Raw genomic sequence first — 22,119 nt, forward strand, 5'->3', positions numbered from 1 at the left:
TTTAGGAAAGGTCAGAAGGCTTCTGCCATTTCTTTGGCATCTTGGTTAAAGCTTTTGATTCATCATGCTTATTTGGAGTCGGGTTAATCCCCGCCTCAGAGGATTACGGCTCATTCTACTAGGTTAGTTTCTACTTCCTGGGCTTTTAAGAATGAAGCTTCTGTTGATCAGATTTGCAAAGCAACGACTTGGTCTTCTTTGCATACTTTTTCTAAATTCTACCATTTTGGTGTTTTCTCTTCTTCAGAAGCAGTTTTTGGTAGAAAAGTACTTCAGGCAGCTGTTTCAGTTTGATTCTTCTGCTTATAATTTCAGGGGTTTTTTTTAATTATAAAAATTGAAACTTTTGATTTGGGTTGTGGATTAATTTTTACACTAAATAAAGTGTTTTCAAGCTTGTTTGTAGTCATTACTAGCCTGTTCAACATGTCTGACATTGAGGAAAGTCAATGTTCTATATGTTTGGAAGCCATTGTGGAACCTCCACTTAGAATGTGTCCCTCATGCACTGAAAGGTCAATAAATTGTAAAGAACATATTTTAGCTACTGAAAGTATGTCGCAGGATGATTCTCAGTCAGAAGGGAATCAGGTTATGCCATCTAATTCTCCCCAAGTGTCACAACCGTTAACGCCCGCACAAGCGACGCCAAGTACTTCTAGTGCGTCTAATTCATTCACCCTGCAAGATATTGCCGCAGTTATGAATACTACCCTCACAGAGGTTTTATCTAAGCTGCCTGGGTTGCAGGGGAAGCGCAGTAGGTCTGGTGTAAGGACAAACGCTGAGCCCTCTGACGCTTTATTAGCCATATCTGATGTACCCTCACAATGTTCTGAAGTGAGGGATTTGCTGGCTGAGGGAGAGATTTCTGATTCAGGAAATATGTTCCCTCAGACAGATTCAGAGATGACGGCTTTTAAATTTAAACTAGAACACCTCTGCTTATTGCTCAGGGAGGTTTTAGCGACTCTGGATGATTGTGACCCTATTGTAGTTCCAGAGAAATTGTGTAAAATGGACAGATTCCTAGAGGTTCCTGCCTACACTGATGTTTTTCCGGTCCCTAAGAGGATTTCGGAAATTGTTACTAAGGAGTGGGATAGACCAGGTATTCCGTTCACTCCCCCTCCTACTTTTAAGAAAATGTTTCCCATATCAGACGCCGTGCGGGACTCGTGTCAGACGGTCCCTAAGATGGAGGGAGCTATTTCTACCCTGGCTAAGCGTACAACTATACCTATTGAGGACAGTTGTGCTTTCAAAGATCCTATGGATAAAAAATTAGTGGGTCTCCGGAAGAAAATATTTGTTAATCAAGGTTTTCTTCTCCAACCTATAGCGTGCATTGTTCCTGTAACTACTGCAGCTTCCTTTTGGTTTGAGGCTCTGGAAGAGGCTCTTCAGGTTAAGACCCCATTAGAGGATATTCTGGATAGAATTAGGGCTCTCAAGCTAGCTAATTCTTTCATTACAGATGCCGCCTTTCAATTGGCTAAATTAGCGCCGAAGAATTCAGGTTTTGCCATTTTAGCGCATAGAGCGTTATGGCTTAAGTCCTGGTCTGCTGATGTGTCATCAAAAGCTAAGCTTTTAGCCATCCCTTTCAAGGGTAAGACCCTATTCGGGCCTGAACTCAAAGAGATCATTTCAGACATCACTGGAGGGAAAGGCCATGCCCTTCCTCAGGATAAGACAAATAAGATGAGGACCAAACAAAATAATTTTCGTTCCTTTCGAAACTTCAAAGGTGGTCCCTCTACCTCTTCCCCTGCCGCAAAGCAAGAGGGGAATTTTACAATCCAAGTCAGTCTGGAGACCTAACCAGACTTGGAACAAGGGTAAACAGACCAAGAAGCCCGCTGCTGCCACCAAGACAGCATGAAGGGGTAGCCCCCGATCTGGGACCGGATCTAGTAGGGGGCAGACTTTCTCTCTTCGCTGGGCAAGAGACGTTCAGGACTCCTGGGCTTTAGAAATCATAACCCAGGGGTATCTTCTAGATTTCAAAGATTCTCCCCCAAGGGGGAGATTCCATCTTTCACAATTGTCTGTAAACCAGACAAAAAGAGAGGCGTTCTTACGCTGTGTAGAAGACCTATATACCATGGGAGTGATCTGCCCAGTTCCGAAAACAGAACAGGGGCAAGGGTTCTACTCCAATCTGTTTGTGGTTCCCAAAAAAGAGGGAACCTTCAGACCAATTTTGGATCTCAAGATCCTAAACAAATTCCTCAGAGTCCCATCCTTCAAGATGGAGACCATTCGGACTATTTCTTTCATGTAATTGGCAAGAGTCCATGAGCTAGTGACGTATGGGATATACATTCCTACCAGGAGGGGCAAAGTTTCCCAAACCTCAAAATGCCTATAAATACACCCCCCACCACACCCACAATTGAGTTTTACAAACTTTGCCTCCTATGGAGGTGGTGAAGTAAGTTTGTGCTAGATTTCTACGTTGATATGCGCTTTGCAGCATGCTGAAGCCTGGTTTTCTTCTCAGAGTGCATTGAATGACAGAGGGATGTGAAGGAAGTATTGCCTATTGAATGCTATGGTCATCCTATCGGGGATCTATTTCATAGGTTCTCTGTTATCGGTCGTAGAGATTCTTCTCCTACCTCCCTTTTCAGATCGACGATATACTCTTATATACCATTACCTCTGCTGATTCTTGTTTCAGTACTGGTTTGGCTATCTACTATATGTAGATGAATGTCTTTTGGTAAGTAAGTCTTATTTTATTTATGACACTCTCAGTTCTAAATATATGTTTTATACTTATATTTGCCATGATTCAGGTTAATCAGTATATTTCCTTCTTACAGACTGTCAGTTTCATTTTTGGGAAATGCATATAAATAAAAAAAAAATTCTTACCTGAAAATGTTTCATTTGACTTTTTTTCTAAATTGCGTGCTGTTAGGCTTGCAGGTGCAAAAAATGCTAGAATTTATAGCGTCATTTTTGGCGCGAGAATTAAGTTTGTTTGACGTTGATGACGTCATTTCCGGCGTCGTAGTTGACGCAGAGAGTTTTCACGTAGATGCGTCATCTATGACGCTCGTGTTTGTTGCAGACTTTTTTGGCGCCCCAAAATTTGTCAATTGTGGGCGTCATTCTCGGCGCCAGTTTTTTTTACATTATTTAAGTCTTTGTTTCTTTTTGCTTCTAGTTACCAGAGGCTTATTCTGTTTGCATTTTTTCCCATTCCTGAAACTGTCATTTAAGGAATTTGATAATTTTGCTTTATATGTTGTTTTTTCTATTACATATTGCAAGATGTCGCAATCTGACCCTGTATCAGAATCTACTTCTGGAAAGCTGCTGCCTGATGTCGGTTCTACCAAAGCTAAGTGCATTTGTTGTAAACTTGTGGTAACTGTTCCTCCGGCTGTAGTTTGTGTTAGTTGTCATGATAAACTTTCAAAAGCAGACAATATTTCCATTAGTAATAGTCCATTACCTGTTGTTGTTACTTCAACATCTAATGTTCAGGATATTCCTGTTAATGTAAGAGAATTTGTTTCTAATTCTATTCAGAAGGCCCTGTCTGTTATACCACCTTCTAATAAACGTAAAAGGTCTTTTAAAACTTCTCATAAATCAGATTAATTTTTAAATGACCGCCAACATTCTGATTTATCTATCTCTGATGAGGATCTATCTGGTTCAGAAGATTCTGCTTCAGATATTGACACTGACAAATCTTCATATACAGGTATACCTCACTTTACAGCGCTTCACTTTACAGCGATTCGCTAATACAGCGCTTTGTGGAGCTGAAGTTGAACTTCCAAGGATTTTGAAACAGTGCTGAAATCATCGTGAGATTGCGAGAAAAGTGAATGGCACCATTTTGTTATGCTTAGTTCACTCTGTTAACAGCATTGAAGTGCAATATGTGTCTCAGTGCTATAGTCTGGCAAATTTTACTACAGTAATTGTCACTATTTTACAGGTACAGTATTTATTGAATACTAATTGAATACTTGCTGTGCTAGTGTTAAACTAAACGTAGCACTATTGCACCCCTAATATATGTTAGTTCAAACATGTTTTCAAGATTTTAAACTTTGAAAACAAAGCTAAAACTGCCTTGTTTCACTTTAAGGCAGTTTTCACTTTACAGCAGGGCTCCGGTCCCTAACCCGCTGTATGAGCGGGGTATACCTGTATATTTAAGATGGAGTTTATTCGTTCTTTACTTAAAGAGGTGTTGATTGCATTAGATATGGAGGAGTCTAGTCCTCTTGATATTAAAACCAGTAAACGTTTAAAATCGGTTTTTAAACCTCATGTAGTTATTCCAGAGGTTTTTCCAGTTCCTGATGCTATTTCAGATGTAATTTCTAGGGAATGGAATAGTTTGGGTACTTCATTTATTCCTTCTTTAAGGTTTAAGAAACTGTACCCTTTGCCGGCTGATAAATTGGAGTTTTGGGAAAAATTCCCAAAGTTGATGGGGCTATCTTTACTCTTGCTAAACGTACTACTATTCCTACGGCAGATAGTACTTCTTTTAAAGATCCTTTAGATAGGAAGCTTGAATCTTTTCTAAGGAAGGCTTATTTATGTTCAGGTAATCTTCTTAGGCCTGCTATTTCTTTGGCTGATGTTGCTGCAGCTTCTACTTTTTGGTTGGAGGCTTTAGCGCAACAAGTACCAGATCATAATGTATATAGCATTGTTAAACTTCTTCAACATGCTAATAATTTTATTTGTGATGCCATTTTTGATATCATTAGAATTGATGTCAGGTATATGTCTTTAGCTATTTTAGCTAGAAGAGCTTTATGGCTTAAATCTTGGAATGCAGATATGACTTCTAAGTCAACGTTGCTATCTCTTTCTTTCCAAGGTAATACATTATTTGGTTCTCAGTTGGATTCTATAATTTCAACTTACTGGGGGGAAGGGAGCTCTTTTGCCTCAGGATAAAAAAAGTAAGGGTAAATTTAGGGCTGCTAACAATTTTCGTTCCTTTCGCCAGAATAAGGAACAGAAGCCTGACCCTTCCCCTAAAGGAACGGTTTCCAATTGGAGGCCTTCTCCAGTCTGGAATAAATCCAAGCCTTTTAGAAAATCAAAACCAGCCCCCAAGTCCGCATGAAGGTGCGGCCCTCATTCCAGCACAGCTGGTAGGGGGCAGATAACGATTTTTCAAAGATGTTTGGATCAGTTCAATTCAAAATCATTGGATTCAGAACATTGTTTCTCAAGGGTACAGAATAGGTTTCCAGGTAAGACCGCCTGTGAGAAGGTACTTTCTCTCACGCATTCCAGTAAACCCAGTAAAGGCTCAGGCTTTCCTGAAATGTGTTTCAGACCTGGAGTCATCTGGGGTTATTGTGCCAGTTCCATATCTGGAACGGGTCTGGGGTTTTATTCAAATCTGTTCATTGTACCAATGAAAGAGAATTCTTTCAGACCAGTTCTGGATCTAAAAATTTTGAATCGTTATGTAAGAATACCAACATTCAAAATGGTGACTATAAGGACTATTCTGCCTTTTGTTCAGCAAGGGCATTATATGTCCACAATAGACTTACAGGATGCATATCTTCATATTCGAATTCATCCAGATCACTATCAGTTCCTGAGATTCTCTTTTCTAGACAAGCATTACCAATTTGTTGCTCTTCCTTTTGGCCTAGCAACAGCTCCAAGGATCTTCTCAAAAGTTCTCGTTGCCCTTTTCTCTGTAATCAGAGAGCGGGGTATTGCAGTGTTTCCTTATTTGGACGATATCTTGGTACTTGCTCAGTCTTTACATTCTGCAGAATCTCACATGAATCAACTCGTGTTGTTTCTTCAAAAGCATGGTTGGAGGATCAATTTACCAAAAAGTTCTTTGATTCCTCAGACAAGGGTAACCTTTTTAGGATTCCTAATAGATTCAGTATCCATGACTTTGTCTTTAACAGACAAAAGACGTCTGAAATTGGTTTCAGCTTGTCGGAACCTTCAGTCTCAGTCATTCCCTTCAGTAGCTATGTGCATGGAAGTTTTAGGTCTCATGACTGCAGCATCGGACGGGATCCCCTTTGCTCGTTTTCACATGATACCTCTTCAGCTTTGTATGCTGAACCTTTGGTGCAGGGATTATACAAAGATATCACAATTGATATCCTTAAATCCCAATACTCGACTTTCTCGGACTTGGTGGTTAAACCACCAACGTTTAGTTCAAGGGGCCTCTTTTCTTCGCCCAACCTGGACTGTGATATCAACAGATGCAAGTCTTTCAGGTTGGGGAGCTGTCTGGGGATCTCTGACAGCGCAGGGGGTTTGGAAATCTCAAGAGGCGAGATTACCAATCAATATTTTGGAACTCCGTGCGATTTTCAGAGCTCTTCAGTTCTGGCCTCTTATGAAGAGAGAATCGTTTATTTGTTTTCAGACAGACAATGTCACAACTGTGGCGTATGTCAATCATCAAGGTGGGACTCACAGTCCTCAGGCTATGAAAGAAGTATCTCGGATACTTGCATGGGCGGAATCCAGCTCCTGTCTAATCTCTGCGGTTCATATCCCAGGTATAGACAATTGGGAAGCGGATTATCTCAGTCGCCAGACTTTACATCCGGGAGAATGGTCTCTTCACCCAGGTGTGTTTCTTCAGATTGTTCAGATATGAGGGCTTCCAGAAATAGATCTGATGGCTTCACATCTAAACAGGAAACTTCCCAGGTATCTGTCCAGATCTAGGGATCCTCAGGCGGAAGCAGTGGATGCGTTGTCACTTCCTTGGAATTATCAACCTGCTTATATCTTTCCGCCTCTAGTTCTTCTTCCAAGAGTGATTTCCAAAATCATGATGGAACGTTCGTTTGTAATGCTGGTGGCTCCAGCATGGCCACACAGGTTTTGGTATGCAGATCTTGTTCGGATGTCCAGTTGCCAACCTTGTCCACTTCCGTTAAGGTCAGACCTTCTATCTCAAGGACCGTTTTTCCATCAGGATCTCAAATCATTAAATTTGAAGGTATGGAGATTGAACGCTTAGTGCTTAGTCATAGAGGTTTCTCTGACTCAGTGATCAATACTATGTTGCAGGCGTGTAAATCTGTGTCTAGAAGATTTATTACCGAGTTTGGAAGACTTACATTTCATGGTGTTCCTCTCATAAGTTCTCTTGGCATTCTTTTAGAATTCCTAGAATTTTACAGTTTCTTCAGGATGGCTTGGACAAGGGTTTGTCCGCAAGTTCCTTGAAAGGACAAATCTCTGCTCTTTCTTTTCTGTTTCACAGAAAAATTGCTAATCTTCCTGACATTCGTTGTTTTGTTCAGGCTTTGGTTCGTATCAAGCCTGTCATTAAGTCAATCTCTCCTCCTTGGAGTCTTAATTTGGTTTTGAGAGCTTTACAGGCTCCTCCGTTTGAGCCTATGCATTCTCTGGACATTAAATTACTTTCTTGGAAAGTATTGTTTCTTTTGGCTATCTCTTCTGCTAGAAGAGTTTCTGAATTATCTGCTCTTTCTTGTGAGTCTCCTTTTCTGATTTTTCATCAGGATAAGGCAGTTTTGCGGACTTCATTTAAATTTTTACCTAAGGTTGTGAATTCCAACAATATTAGTAGAGAAATTGTTGTCCCTTCGTTGTGTCCTAATCCTAAGAATTCTTTGGAAAGATCTTTGCATTCTTTGGATGTGGTAAGAGCTTTGATATATTATGTTGAAGCTACTAAAGATTTCAGAAAGACTTCTAGTCTATTTTTTATCTTTTCTGGTCCTAAGAAAGGTCAGAAAGCTTCTGCTATTTCTTTGGCTTCTTGGTTAAAACTTTTGATTCATCATGCTTATGTGGAGTCGGGTAAATCCCCACCTCAGAGGATTACGGCTCATTCTACTAGGTCAGTTTCTACTTCCTGGGTTTTTAAGAATGAAGCTTCTGTTGATCAGATTTGCAAAGCAGCAACTTGGGCTTCTTTGCATACTTTTACTAAATTCTACCATTTTGATGTTTTCTCTTCTTCAGAAGCAGTTTTTGGTAGAAAAGTTCTTCAGGCAGCTGTTTCAGTTTGATTCTTCTGCTTATAATTTCAGTTTTTTTCATTATAAGATTAAAACTTTTTGATTTGGGTTGTGGATTCTTTTTTCAGTGGAATTGGCTGTCTTTATTTTTATCCCTCCCTCTCTAGTGACTCTTGCGTGGAGTTCCACATCTTGGGTATTTGCTATCCCATACGTCACTAGCTCATGGACTCTTGCACATGAAAGAAAACATAATTTATGTAAGAACTTACCTGATAAATTCATTTCTTTCATATTGGCAAGAGTCCATGAGGCCCACCCTTTTTTGTGGTGGTTTTTTTTTTGTATAATATGTACAGTTATTCCTTGTTGATGCTTTCACTCCTTTCTTATCACCCCACTTCTTGGCTATTTGTTAAACTGAATTGTGGTTGTGGTATTTATAGGCATTTTGAGGTTTGGGAAACTTTGCCCCTCCTGGTAGGAATGTATATCCCATATGTCACTAGCTCATGGACTCTTGCCAATATGAAAGAAATGAATTTATCAGGTAAGTTCTTACATAAATTATGTTTTTACCAATGATCCAGGAGGGTCAATATATGACCACCGTGGACTTGAAGGATGCGTATCTACACATTCCTATCCACAAAGATCATCACCAGTTCCTCAGGTTCGCCTTTCTGGACAAGCATTACCAGTTTGTGGCTCTTCCCTTCGGGTTGGCCACAGCTCCTAGAATTTTCACAAAGGTGTTGGGGTCCCTTCTGGCGGTTCTAAGGCCGCGGGGCATAGCTGTGGCGCCTTATCTGGACGATATCTTTTTTTTTTTTTTTTTAAAGTTTTTTTATTGAGGTTGTTCAAAGATACAGCTCCAATTAGATGTTCAATAGCAAAAACAACATATACATTGAGTTGCACGATTATGACTTACAAATACAAACAAAGAATTACTATAATAAATAGAAGGCAACCTAACATCATCACACAGAAAGCTACTGAATGCTAGTAATGGACCTCATTTTATGGTTTTAACAAATATACTGTATGTGCGCCCCCAAAACCTCAAAAGGCCACTTATGGGCCCATGTAAACATGAGTAACTCAATAAGGGGGACCCTAATGATAGATACGGTCACTTTTGGACCTTAGAACTTGGTGATTAAAATTTGATATGTAGAGTGGTCGCTTACGGACCAAAAAGTTAGTAAGTGTTTACACTTAAGTGTTACAAAGAGTGAAAATAGGTCAGGCACCTAATGTTATGGGCATGGGCAAAATCCATTTTTAGAAGCAACAGGAACACTCCTAAGCCACCATTTTCAGCACAACTCTAGTGTCCAAGTAGCACAAAGGCGTAGAAGGGGTAAGAATGGCATGTGGGCTATAGGGGGCCAAAGGTAATTTATGTAAGAATATATACCGGTGTCCACTTATATATTGTGGAATCATCTAGTTGATATAAATAAATACCATGGTACAGGGGCATCTTCAAGTTAAACAATAACAGCAAGATATATAAAGGCAAAACCTAGCAGGGTATGAGCATCAAGACCTTGGACTACTCATACATATATAATACTCTAAACATAACATGCACAAATAACTACACAGGTGATCTCCAATAATAAAATATACAAAGGCTAGGCCTAGCATGATTTAAGTAACGGAACTCTGGGCTATTCATGCAGATATGGTCCTGTAAACATGGTGTATAGAAATAAGGATACAAACAATCTCTTATAATAAACTATATAAAAGCAAGACCTAGCACAGCTGGAAGTTCTAAATGATAATTCAACACGCATACTTATAAACTATGAACCAGTTGAACAGACCTATAAATGAACAAGCTTATATAACAAGGAAGGGAGAATAGGTTTCCCCCAAAAATCAGGCAAAAACGCCATCATTAATAGAGAGTAACTCTCTGGGGACAGAGATCTATTCTCGAAGGGTAATGTTATGTGAAGTCAAAGTGAAAGAGGTCCCAATGTGGATTCAAATAAAGTTTTCTTATAAAGTCACTGTAAGGGCTAGTACCTGCCATGTAGCCATCTGAGCAAGATATGTGTAACCCAGGCTCGACTATTATCTGGTCTTCCATGAAAAGAGCAGCCTACCCAATACCTTGTCGCCAGTCTCTGAGGGCTCTCGTAGGAAGAATGTATCGGTCAGTTAAATGACCTTTCTTTATAATCGGCAAACAGTGGTTCTCTTGATGCCTTGGGATAGAAGAGGAAAGTTCCTCCGATTGAGGTGCATTATTTATTTTTCTGGGCAGTGTTGTAGTTAGGCCCTTCCCTGTTCCTGTGGCCATGCCGGGCTGGAGTTGCTTATCGAGCCGTCTTACGCCAATTACCGGTACATCTGCGGGCATTTGGCTAGTCTCATCTAACAGATCAGCCATCTTCACATAAACAGGCCGTCTCGTCACTCCGACCCCTGGAGGTGCGGCAAAGCGTTCTGCTTGTTCTGGCACTGCCGTTATCTGCCTAGTCTCCTGCGGGTTCTCGGGTGCTGTGTATACTTCAGTAGTCAGAGCATTTTCCAGCACGTTCCCTGCAGTACTCTCTACAGTGTCCAAGGTTACCACTCCGCTGTCCGTGGGAAATGTGTCTGACCTCTGACATGCAGGAGTGTTGTTCCAGGCATTATTTATACTTTTAGATAGGCTCAAAAAATGGTCTTGTAGTATGCGTTGCATGTCCTGTGCAGTAATGGCATCTCTAGGCGCCCTCATATTACCGTGTAATTGTAGGAACAATTTGCAGTAGTAGCAGTAATAAGTACTGCTCGTAACCCCAGTCACCTAGGGGGGGGGGAATATGCGGTAGCCCCAGCTCCACGAACTGCCAGACACCAGATGAATGCAGCAGCCGCGTGGCCTAACTGCAGAGCATAGGCAGAGATGTGAATCCAAAGAATTTCCCCCAGGATTATCAATTTCTTGAATCCTATAGCAGTCTGCTGGTCTCTAGTCACAGAATGATATACTTTCTTTATAGAAAGCAATAAAATATTGCATAAAACCCTATGATAGAACCAGGAGCTCCCACAAGACACGTCCTGCCGCTACAGCTGTAGGCTCCGCCCCCCCTTATCTGGACGATATCTTAATCCAGGTGTCAACTTACCAACTAGCCAAGTCTCACACGGACATCGTGTTGGCTTTTCTAAGATCTCACGGGTGGAAGGTGAACGTAAAAAAGAGTTCACTTATCCCTCTCACAAGAGTTCCATTCCTGGGAACTCTGATAGATTCGGTGGACATGAAAATTTTTCTGACGGAGGTAATCGGCTTAATGGTAGCGGCAATGGACATAGTTCCGTTTGCTCGCTTGCATCTCATACCACTGCAACTTTGCATGCTCAAACAGTGGAATGGGGATTATGCAGATTTATCTCCTTGGATAAATCTGGACCAAGAGACCAGAGACTCTCTTCTTTGGTGGTTGTCACAGGATCATCTGTCCAAGGGAATGTGTTTCCGCAGGCCAGCGTGGGTCATAGTGACGAGGGACACCAGCCTATTGGGCTGGGGTGCAGTCTGGAATTCCTTGAAAGCACAGGGTTTGTGGACTCAGGAGGAGGCTCTCCTCCCGATAAATATTCTAGAACTGAGAGCGATATTCAACGCGCTTCAGGCGTGGCCTCAGCTGGCGTCGGCCAGATTCATAAAATTCCAGTCGGACAATATCACGACTGTAGCATATATCAATCATCAGGGGGGAACAAAGAGTTCTCTAGCAATGATAGAGGTTACCAAGATAATTCAATGGGCAGAGACTCACTCTTGCCATCTATTAGCAATCTATATCCCAGGAGTGGAGAACTGGGAAGCGGATTTTCGTCAGACTTTTCATCCGGGGGAGTGGGAACTCCATCCGGAGGTGTTTGCACAATTGATTCAGCAATGGGGCACACCAGAATTGTATCTGATGGCATCTCGTCAGAATGCCAAACTTCCTTGTTATGGGTCCAGGTCAAGGGATCCTCAGGCAGTACTGATAGATGCTCTAGCAGTACCCTGGTCGTTCAACCTGGTTTATGTGTTTCCACCATTTCCTCTCCTTCCTCGTTTGATTGCCAGAATTAAACAGGAGAGAGCTTCGGTGATTTTGATAGCACCTGCGTGGCCATGCAGGACTTGGTATGCAGACCTAGTGGACATGTCATCTCTTCCACCATGGACTCTGCCACTTAGACAGGACCTTCTGATTCAAGGTCCGTTCCAGCATCCAAATCTAGTTTCTCTGCGACTGACTGCTTGGAGATTGAACGCTTGATCTTATCCAAGCGGGGTTCTCTGAGTCGGTCATAGATACCTTGATTCAGGCTCGTAAGCCTGTCACCAGGAAAATTTATCATAAGACATTGCGTAAATATCTTTATTGGTGCGAATCCAAAGGCTACTCATGGAGTAAGATCAGGATTCCTAGGATTTTGTCCTTTCTCCATGAATGATTGGAGAAGGGGCTATCAGCTAGTTCCTTAAAGGGACAGTTATCTGCTTTATCAATTCTACTGCACAAACGTCTGGCAGATGTTCCAGACGTTCAGTCATTCTGTCAGGCTTTAGTTAGAATCAAGCCTGTGTTTAAACCTGTTGCTCCACCATGGAGTTTGAATTTAGTTCTTAAAGTTCTTCAAGGGGTTCCGGTTGAACTTATGCATCCCATAGATATTAAGCTTCTATCTTGGAAAGTTCTGTTTTTAGTTGCTATCTCTTCGGCTCGAAGAGTTTCTGAACTATCTGTATTACAATGCGACTCGCCTTATCTTGTTTTCCATGCTGATAAGGTGGTTTTGCGTACCAAACCTGGATTCCTTCCTAAGGTTGTTAATAAGAATATTAATCAGGAAATTGTTGTTCCTTCTCTGTGTCCTAATCCTTCCTCTTAGAAGGAGCGTCTATTGCACAACTTGGACGTGGTTCGTGCTTTAAAGTTTTACTTGCAAGCGACCAAAGATTTCCGTCAAACATCTTCTTTCTTTGTTGTCTATTCTGGAAGACGTAGAGGTCAAAAAGCTACGGCTACCTCTCTTGCCTTTTGGCTGAAAAGCATCATCCGTTTGGCATACGAGACTGCTGGACAGCAGCCTCCTGAAAGAATTACAGCTCACTCTACTAGAGCGGTGGCTTCCACATGGGCTTTTAAAAGTGATGCTTCTGTTGAACAGATTTGTAAGGCTGCGACTTGGTCTTCGCTTCATACCTTTTCCAAATTTGATACCTTTGCTTCTTCGGAGGCTATTTTTGGGAGAAAAGTTCTTCAAGCAGTGGTGCCTTCTGTTTAACCATCTGTCTTGTCCCTCCTGTTCATCCGTGTCCTGTAGCATTGGTATTGTATCCCACAAGTAAAGGATGAATCCGTGGACTCGTCTTACCTTTATAGAAGAAAAGTACATTTATGCTTACCTGATAAATTAATTTCTTCTATGGTAAGACGAGTCCACAGCCCGCCCTGTCATTTTAAGACAGATTATATTTTTTTGATTTAAACTTCAGTCACCTCTGCACCTTGTAGTTTCTCCTTTTTCTTCCTGTACCTTCTGTCGAATGACTGGGGGGTGGAGCTAAGGGAGGAGCAATATAGACAGCTCTGCTGTGGTGCTCTTTGCCACTTCCTGTTAGCAGGAGGATAATATCCCACAAGTAAAGGATGAATCTGTGGACTCGTCTTACCATAGAAGAAATTAATTTATCAGGTAAGCATAATTTACTTTTTTACATAGAGATACTCAGGTGATATTTTCCTGTCAGCTTTTTACAGTTATACTGCATCAGTTTCAAGTGATTTAGCATATAAATACTATGTCCCTTTAAAAAAAGGGTATTGCACGATGCCTCAATATTGAGGCATCACTGCAATATCCTGAAAACTGCTGGAAACTATCAGGATCGCTTCCAGAGCTTGAAATCAAAGAGGACGTGCCAGGCACATCCTTGGTCATTAACTGACACCCTTTGTAGGACATGCCTGACACGTCCTTGGTTGCCAAGGGGTTAAGGGCTTTTTATTTTATATAATTGTAACAAAAAAAAACTGCAAAAATGTAACTCTTCTTTTTCTATTGAGCAAGCTAATTCAAAGTGCAAGGAACAGCTGTCAAAAAGCCAGCAATGTCACTGATCTGTGAAAGTGCAGTGCTTCTGTCACAGGCTGAAAGATGGCGGCGCCCAGTATAAAGAGACAAAGCTTTACCAACTGGCTGTAATAGAATAAAATAAGAGAATAGCTTTTAAAGAGAGTTGCAGGTACAGGAGGAAAAACACTACAGAGTTGAGTAGTAACCATCCTACTGTAGTTGTACGCAGCAGTTTAATGTCCCTTTAAGAAACGTGCACGCTCCTGAGCTCACCTGGGATTACTGTTTAACAAAGGATACCAAGAGAACTAAGTAAATTTGATAATAGAAGTTAATTAGAAAGTTATTTAAATTTGTTATTTTTACTACTGTCCCTTTATAACTACAATTACAACAGACACCATTTTATATATGTGTCACTCCTAATAGAACACAAATCTTTAGAGCTTTATACATTATAAACAGTATTTTTAGGTTTGTAAATAAAATCCTTTTTGTCTTACACTTTTTGAAGTATAAATATTTGTTGCATCTCTAAAGCAAGTTAGTATATTGTTAGTTTCTTTCATGTAATTAGCAAGAGTCCATGAGCTAGTGACGTATGGGATATACATTCCTACCAGGAGGGGCAAAGTTTCCCAAACCTCAAAATGCCTATAAATACACCCCTCACCACACCCACAAATCAGTTTTACAAACTTTGCCTCCTATGGAGGTGGTGAAGTAAGTTTGTGCTAGATTCTACGTTGATATGCGCTCCGCAGCAGGTTGGAGCCCGGTTTTCCTCTCAGCGTGCAGTGAATGTCAGAGGGATGTGAAGAGAGTATTGCCTGTTTGAATTCAATGATCTCCTTCTACGGGGTCTATTTCATAGGTTCTCTGTTATCGGTCGTAGAGATTCATCTCTTACCTCCCTTTTCAGATCGACGATATACTCTTATATATTTACCATTACCTCTGCTGATTTTCGTTTCAGTACTGGTTTGGCTTTCTACAAACATGTAGATGAGTGTCCTGGGGTAAGTAAGTCTTATTTTCTGTGACACTCTAAAGCTATGGTTGGGCACTTTTTTTTATAAAGTTCTAAATATATGTATTCAAACATTTATTTGCCTTGACTCAGGATGTTCAACATTCCTTTTTTTTCAGACAGTCAGTTTCATATTTGGGATAATGCATTTGAATCAATCATTTTTTCTTACCTTAAAATTTGACTTTTTCCCTGTGGGCTGTTAGGCTCGTGGGGGCTGAAAATGCTTCATTTTATTGCGTCATTCTTGGCGCGGACTTTTTTGGCGCAAAAAATCTTTTCTGTTTCCGGCGTCATACGTGTCGCCGGAAGTTGCGTCATTTTTTGACGTTCTTTTGCGCCAAAAATGTCGGCGTTCCGGATGTGGTGTCATTTTTGGCGCCAAAAGCATTTAGACGCCAAATAATGTGGGCGTCTTATTTGGCGCTAAAAAAATTTTGGCCGTCGCTTTTGTCTCCACATTATTTAAGTCTCATTTTTCATTGCTTCTGGTTGCTAGAAGCTTGTTCTTTGGCATTTTTTCCCATTCCTGAAACTGTCATTTAAGGAATTTGATCAATTTTGCTTTATATGTTGTTTTTTCTCTTACATATTGCAAGATGTCTCACGTTGCATCCGAGTCAGAAGAAACTTCAGGAAAATCGCTGCCTGGTGCTGGAACTACCAAAGCTAAGTGTATCTGCTGTAAACTTTTGGTAGTTGTTCCTCCAGCTGTTGTTTGTATTAAATGTCATGACAAACTTGTTAATGCATAAAATATTTCCTTTAGTAATGTTACATTACCTGTTGCTGTTCCCTCAACATCTAATGTTCAGAGTGTTCCTGATAACATAAGAGATTTTGTTTCTGAATCCATTAAGAAGGCTATGTCTGTTATTCCTCCTTCTAGTAAATATAAAAAATCTTTTAAAACTTCTCTTTATCCAGATGAATTTTTAAATGAACATCATCATTCTGATTCTAATGATTCTTCTGGTTCAGATGACTCTGTCTCAGAGGTTGATGCTGATAAATCTTCATATTTATTTAAAATGGAATTTATTCGTTCTTTACTTAAAGAAGTCCTAATTGCATTAGAAATTGAGGATTCTGGTCCTCTTGATACTAAATCTAAACGTTTAGACAAGGTCTTTAAATCTCCTGTAGTTATTCCAGAAGTTTTTCCTGTTCCAGGTGCTATTTCTGAAGCAATTTCCAGAGAATGGAATAATTTGGGTAATTCATTTTCTCCTTCTAAACGTTTTAAGCAATTATATCCTGTGCCGTCCGACAGATTAGAGTTTTGGGACAAAATCCCTAAAGTTGATGGGGCTATTTCTACCCTTGCTAAACGTACTACTATTCCTACGGCAGATGGTACTTCCTTTAAGGATCCTCTAGATAGGAAAATTGAATCCTTTCTAAGAAAAGCTTATTTGTGTTCAGGTAATCTTCTTAGACCTGCTATATCTTTGGCTGATGTTGCTGCAGCTTCAACTTTTTGGTTGGAAACTTTAGCGCAACAAGTAACACATCATGATTCTCATAACATTATTCTTCTGCTTCAACATGCTAATAATTTTATCTGTGATGCCATTTTTGATATTATCAGAGTTGATGTCAGGTTTATGTCTCTAGCTATTTTAGCTAGAAGAGCTTTATGGCTTAAAACTTGGAATGCTGATATGTCTTCTAAATCGACTCTACTTTCCCTTTCTTTCCAGGGTAATAAATTATTTGGTTCTCAGTTGGATTCTATTATCTCAACTGTTACTGGTGGGAAAGGAACTTTTTTTACCGCAGGATAAAAAATCTAAGGGTAAAAACAGGGCTAATAATCGTTTTCGTTCCTTTCCTTTCAACAAAGAACAAAAGCCTGATCCTTCATCCTCAGGAGCAGTTTCAGTTTGAAAACCATCTCCAGTCTGGAATAAATCCAAGCCTTCTAGAAAAGCAAAGCCAGCTTCTAAGTCTACATGAAGGTGCGGCCCTCATTCCAGCTCAGCTGGTAGGGGGCAGATTACGTTTTTTCAAAGAAATTTGGATCGATTCTGTTCACAATCTTTGGATTCAGAACATTGTTTCAGAAGAGTACAGAATTGGTTTCAAGATAAGACCTCCTGCAAAGAGATTTTTTCTTTCCCGTGTCCCAGTAAACCCAGCGAAAGCTCAAGCATTTTTGAAATGTGTTTCAGATCTAGAGTTGGCTGGAGTAATTATGCCAGTTGCAGTTCTGGAACAGGGGCTGGGGTTTTATTTGAATCTCTTCATTGTACCAAAGAAGGAGAATTCCTTCAGACCAGTTCTGGATCTAAAAATATTGAATCGTTATGTAAGGATACCAACATTCAAAATGGTAACTATAAGGACTATCCTGCCTTTTGTTCAGCAAGGGCATTATATGTCTACAATAGATTTACAGATTGCATATCTGCATATTCCGATTCATCCAGCTCACTATCAGTTTCTGAGATTCTCTTTCCTGGACAAGCATTACCAGTTTGTGGCTCTGCCGTTTGGCCTAGCAACAGCTCCAAGAATTTTTACAAATGTTCTCGGTGCCCTTCTGTCTGTAATCAGAGAACAGGGTATTGTGGTTTTTCCTTATTTGGACGATATCTTGGTACTTGCTCAGTCTTCACATTTAGCAGAATCTCATACGAATCGACTTGTGTTGTTTCTTCAAGATCATGGTTGGAGGATCAATTCACTAAAAAGTTCATTGATTCCACAGACAAGGGTAACCTTTTTGGGTTTCCAGATAGATTCAGTGTCCATGACTCTGTCTTTGACAGACAAGAGACGTCTAAAATTGATTTCAGCTTGTCGAAACCTTCAGTCACAATCATTCCCTTCGGTAGCCTTTTGCATGGAAATTTTAGGTCTTATGACTGCTGCATCGGACGCGATCCCCTTTTCTCGTTTTCACATGCGACCTCTTCAGCTCTGTATGCTGAACCAATGGTGCAGGGATTACACAAAGATATCTCAATTAATATCTTTAAAACCGATTGTACGACACTCTCTAACGTGGTGGACAGATCACCATCGTTTAGTTCAGGGGGCTTCTTTTGTTCTTCCGACCTGGACTGTAATTTCAACAGATGCAAGTCTTACAGGTTGGGGAGCTGTGTGGGGGTCTCTGACGGCACAAGGGGTTTGGGAATCTCAGGAGGTGAGATTACCGATCAATATTTTGGAACTCCGTGCAATTTTCAGAGCTCTTCAGTCTTGGCCTCTTCTGAAGAGAGAATCGTTCATTTGTTTTCAGACAGACAATGTCACAACTGTGGCATACATCAATCATCAGGGGGGGACTCACAGTCCTCTGGCTATGAAAGAAGTATCTCGAATTCTGGTTTGGGCGGAATCCAGCTCCTGTCTAATCTCTGCGGTTCATATCCCAGGTATAGACAATTGGGAAGCGGATTATCTCAGTCGCCAAACGTTGCATCCGGGCGAATGGTCTCTTCACCCAGAGGTATTTCTTCAGATTGTTCAAATGTGGGAACTTCCAGAAATAGATCTGATGGCTTCTCATCTAAACAAGAAACTTCCCAGGTATCTGTCCAGATCCCGGGATCCTCAGGCGGAGGCAGTGGATGCATTATCACTTCCTTGGAAGTATCATCCTGCCTATATCTTTCCGCCTCTAGTTCTTCTTCCAAGAGTAATCTCCAAGATTCTGAAGGAATGCTCGTTTGTCCTGCTGGTAGCTCCAGCATGGCCTCACAGGTTTTGGTATGCGGATCTTGTCCGGATGGCCTCTTGCCAACCGTGGACTCTTCCGTTAAGACCAGACCTTCTGTCGCAAGGTCCTTTTTTCCATCAGGATCTCAAATCCTTAAATTTAAAGGTATGGAGATTGAACGCTTGATTCTTGGTCAAAGAGGTTTCTCTGACTCTGTGATTAATACTATGTTACAGGCTCGTAAATCTGTATCTAGAGAGATATATTATAGAGTATGGAAGACTTATATTTCTTGGTGTCTTTCTCATCATTTTTCCTGGCATTCTTTTAGAATTCCGAGAATTTTACAGTTTCTTCAGGATGGTTTAGATAAAGGTTTGTCCGCAAGTTCCTTGAAAGGACAAATCTCTGCTCTTTCTGTTCTTTTTCACAGAAAGATTGCTAATATTCCTGATATTCATTGTTTTGTACAAGCTTTGGTTCGTATAAAACCTGTCATTAAGTCAATTTCTCCTCCTTGGAGTTTGAATTTGGTTCTGGGGGCTCTTCAAGCTCCTCCTTTTGAACCCATGCATTCATTGGACATTAAATTACTTTCTTGGAAAGTTTTGTTCCTTTTGGCGATCTCTTCTGCCAGAAGAGTTTCTGAATTATCTGCTCTTTCTTGTGAGTCTCCTTTTCTGATTTTTCATCAGGATAAGGCGGTGTTGCGAACTTCTTTTGAATTTTTACCTAAGGTTGTGAATTCCAACAACATTAGTAGAGAAATTGTGGTTCCTTCATTATGTCCTAATCCTAAGAATTCTAAGTAGAAATCGTTGCATTCTTTGGATGTTGTTAGAGCTTTGAAATATTATGTTGAAGCTACTAAGTCTTTCCGAAAGACTTCTAGTCTATTTGTTATCTTTTCCGGTTCTAGAAAAGGCCAGAAAGCTTCTGCCATTTCTTTGGCATCTTGGTTGAAATCTTTAATTCATCATGCCTATGTTGAGTCGGGTAAAACTCCGCCTCAAATGATTACAGCTCATTCTACTAGGTCAGTTTCTACTTCCTGGGCGTTTAGGAATGAAGCTTCGGTTGATCAGATTTGCAAAGCAGCAACTTGGTCCTCTTTGCATACTTTTACTAAATTCTACCATTTTGATGTGTTTTCTTCTTCTGAAGCAGTTTTTGGTAGAAAAGTACTTCAGGCAGCGGTTTCAGTTTGAATCTTCTGCTTATGTTTTCATTAAACTTTATTTTGGGTGTGGATTATTTTCAGCAGGAATTGGCTGTCTTTATTTTATCCCTCCCTCTCTAGTGACTCTTGCGTGGAAAGATCCACATCTTGGGTAGTCATTATCCCATACGTCACTAGCTCATGGACTCTTGCTAATTACATGAAAGAAAACATAATTTATGTAAGAACTTACCTGATAAATTCATTTCTTTCATATTAGCAAGAGTCCATGAGGCCCACCCTTTTTTGTGGTGGTTATGATTTTTTTGTATAAAGCACAATTATTCCAATTCCTTATTTTATATGCTTTCGCACTTTTTTTCTTATCACCCCACTTCTTGGCTATTCGTTAAACTGATTTGTGGGTGTGGTGAGGGGTGTATTTATAGGCATTTTGAGGTTTGGGAAACTTTGCCCCTCCTGGTAGGAATGTATATCCCATACGTCACTAGCTCATGGACTCTTGCTAATATGAAAGAAATGAATTTATCAGGTAAGTTCTTACATAAATTATGTTTTTTATTGGATTTATGGCAATCTACTAAAATTATTCTATGATGTTGTTTACATATATAACTATATACAACTCTATGTATCCAAAGGTTATTTTAGAAAGAGCAGAAGAAATGAAGGCCACAGATTCCAGGCAAGTACAAGATAAGGATGAGTCTGAATCAAAGAAATCTAAAAAAAGAAGTGCTTTTTTGGATATGCTTTTAAAAGCAACAGATGATGCCGGCAATAAATTGAGCTACATGGATATCCGGGAGGAAGTTGATACCTTTATGTTTGAGGTAATGTTTTCTATCAAACTCTCCCCATCCAATCAGACACTTTTAGATTCCATTTCTTTCAAGAGCTAATAGATATTGACAAGTCACCATGCTATTGTAAAAAAAAAAAAGTTCTCTTTTGTTTTAGAGTATTTGATTTTTAAACAAAATCCCCTTTTTCTACGTGGTTAACTCCTTCAAAGGGGTTAAAGATGTAGTCAAAGTTGCAGCCTTGGAGCACCCCTCCTGGAACACAAGCTGAGGGTTCAGCCATTGATTGGAGCATACACATATATGACGGCTTCTCATTCGCTCACCAGCTGTATCCTCATCTGAAGTGATACAGAAGCACAACTGACTATATTTAACTAGTGGAAAAAGAGCGGCAGGCACTACTTAAAACCCAAAAATAGTAAAATTTAACAAAATGTATTTAAGACATTTAAAAACGGTATACAGACATGGCAGTTGAAAGATGTAAACAGGTGCTTACTCTATGGTCTCTGTAGAAACCTACTCTATTTATATGCTATGTGCAACAGAATTAACTATTGCACCACCATACAAGAAGAAAAAGGTTAAAAACAAAGAACACCTGACTGGACACAGTAAGTGTAATGGCCTAATCTTATAACAGGATACATATCCAATTGACTGACGACTAAATTACAAGCTAAGTATATATAATTCCTGCAAAGATAATATTATTAATAACATAAATAATACAAAAAATACTCAGAATATACATGTACAGTAATATGTATGAATTTTATAAATGACATAGTGAAATAGTTTGAACTACATAAAATATCCTATTGTTGTCAAAACATAAACATAAGTAAATATAAGAACAAAATTAATTATCAATAAAAACAATTAATATCACATTCTCTGTTCATGCCTGATGGATAAAGTGAATGCAATTTTAGAATCCAATACAATTATTTTTTATCTAGGATCTTGGACTTATTACCACCTCTGGGGGGGGGGGGATTTTTACCATATCAATAATTTGTAACGCCAAACTTGCAATATTATTGTAAGTATTTCTCTTGTAAGGTGTATCCAGTCCACGGATCATCCATTACTTGTGGGATATTCTCCTTCCCAACAGGAAGCTGCAAGAGGATCACCCACAGCAGAGCTGTCTATATAGCTCCTCCTCTAACTGCCACTCCCAGTCATTCTCTTGCAGCTCTCGACAAGAAAGGAAGTAGCTAGAGAGATGTGGTGTTTTTATTTAGTTTATCTTCAATCAAAAGTTTGTTATTTTCAAATGGTACCGGAGTTGTACTATTTTAGCCTCAGGCAGAAAGTAGAAGAAGAGTCTGCCTGTGGTTTTTGATGATCTA

At 40.0% G+C, this 22,119-nt stretch overlaps 1 protein-coding gene across 1 annotated transcript in view; it reads left to right on the forward strand.

The window, feature by feature from the left end:
* LOC128647472 (cytochrome P450 4V2) overlaps positions 1-22,119 on the forward strand; it is a 469,121-nt gene that overhangs the window by 300,669 nt on the left and 146,333 nt on the right. The window contains exon 7 of the mRNA XM_053700256.1: positions 20,597-20,788. Within this exon, the coding sequence (XP_053556231.1) occupies positions 20,597-20,788 (192 nt within the window). The remainder of the gene's footprint in view (positions 1-20,596; positions 20,789-22,119) is intronic.

Source organism: Bombina bombina, chromosome 2 (assembly GCF_027579735.1).
Source record: "Bombina bombina isolate aBomBom1 chromosome 2, aBomBom1.pri, whole genome shotgun sequence".
In the NCBI taxonomy this organism is placed as follows: domain Eukaryota; kingdom Metazoa; phylum Chordata; class Amphibia; order Anura; family Bombinatoridae; genus Bombina; species Bombina bombina.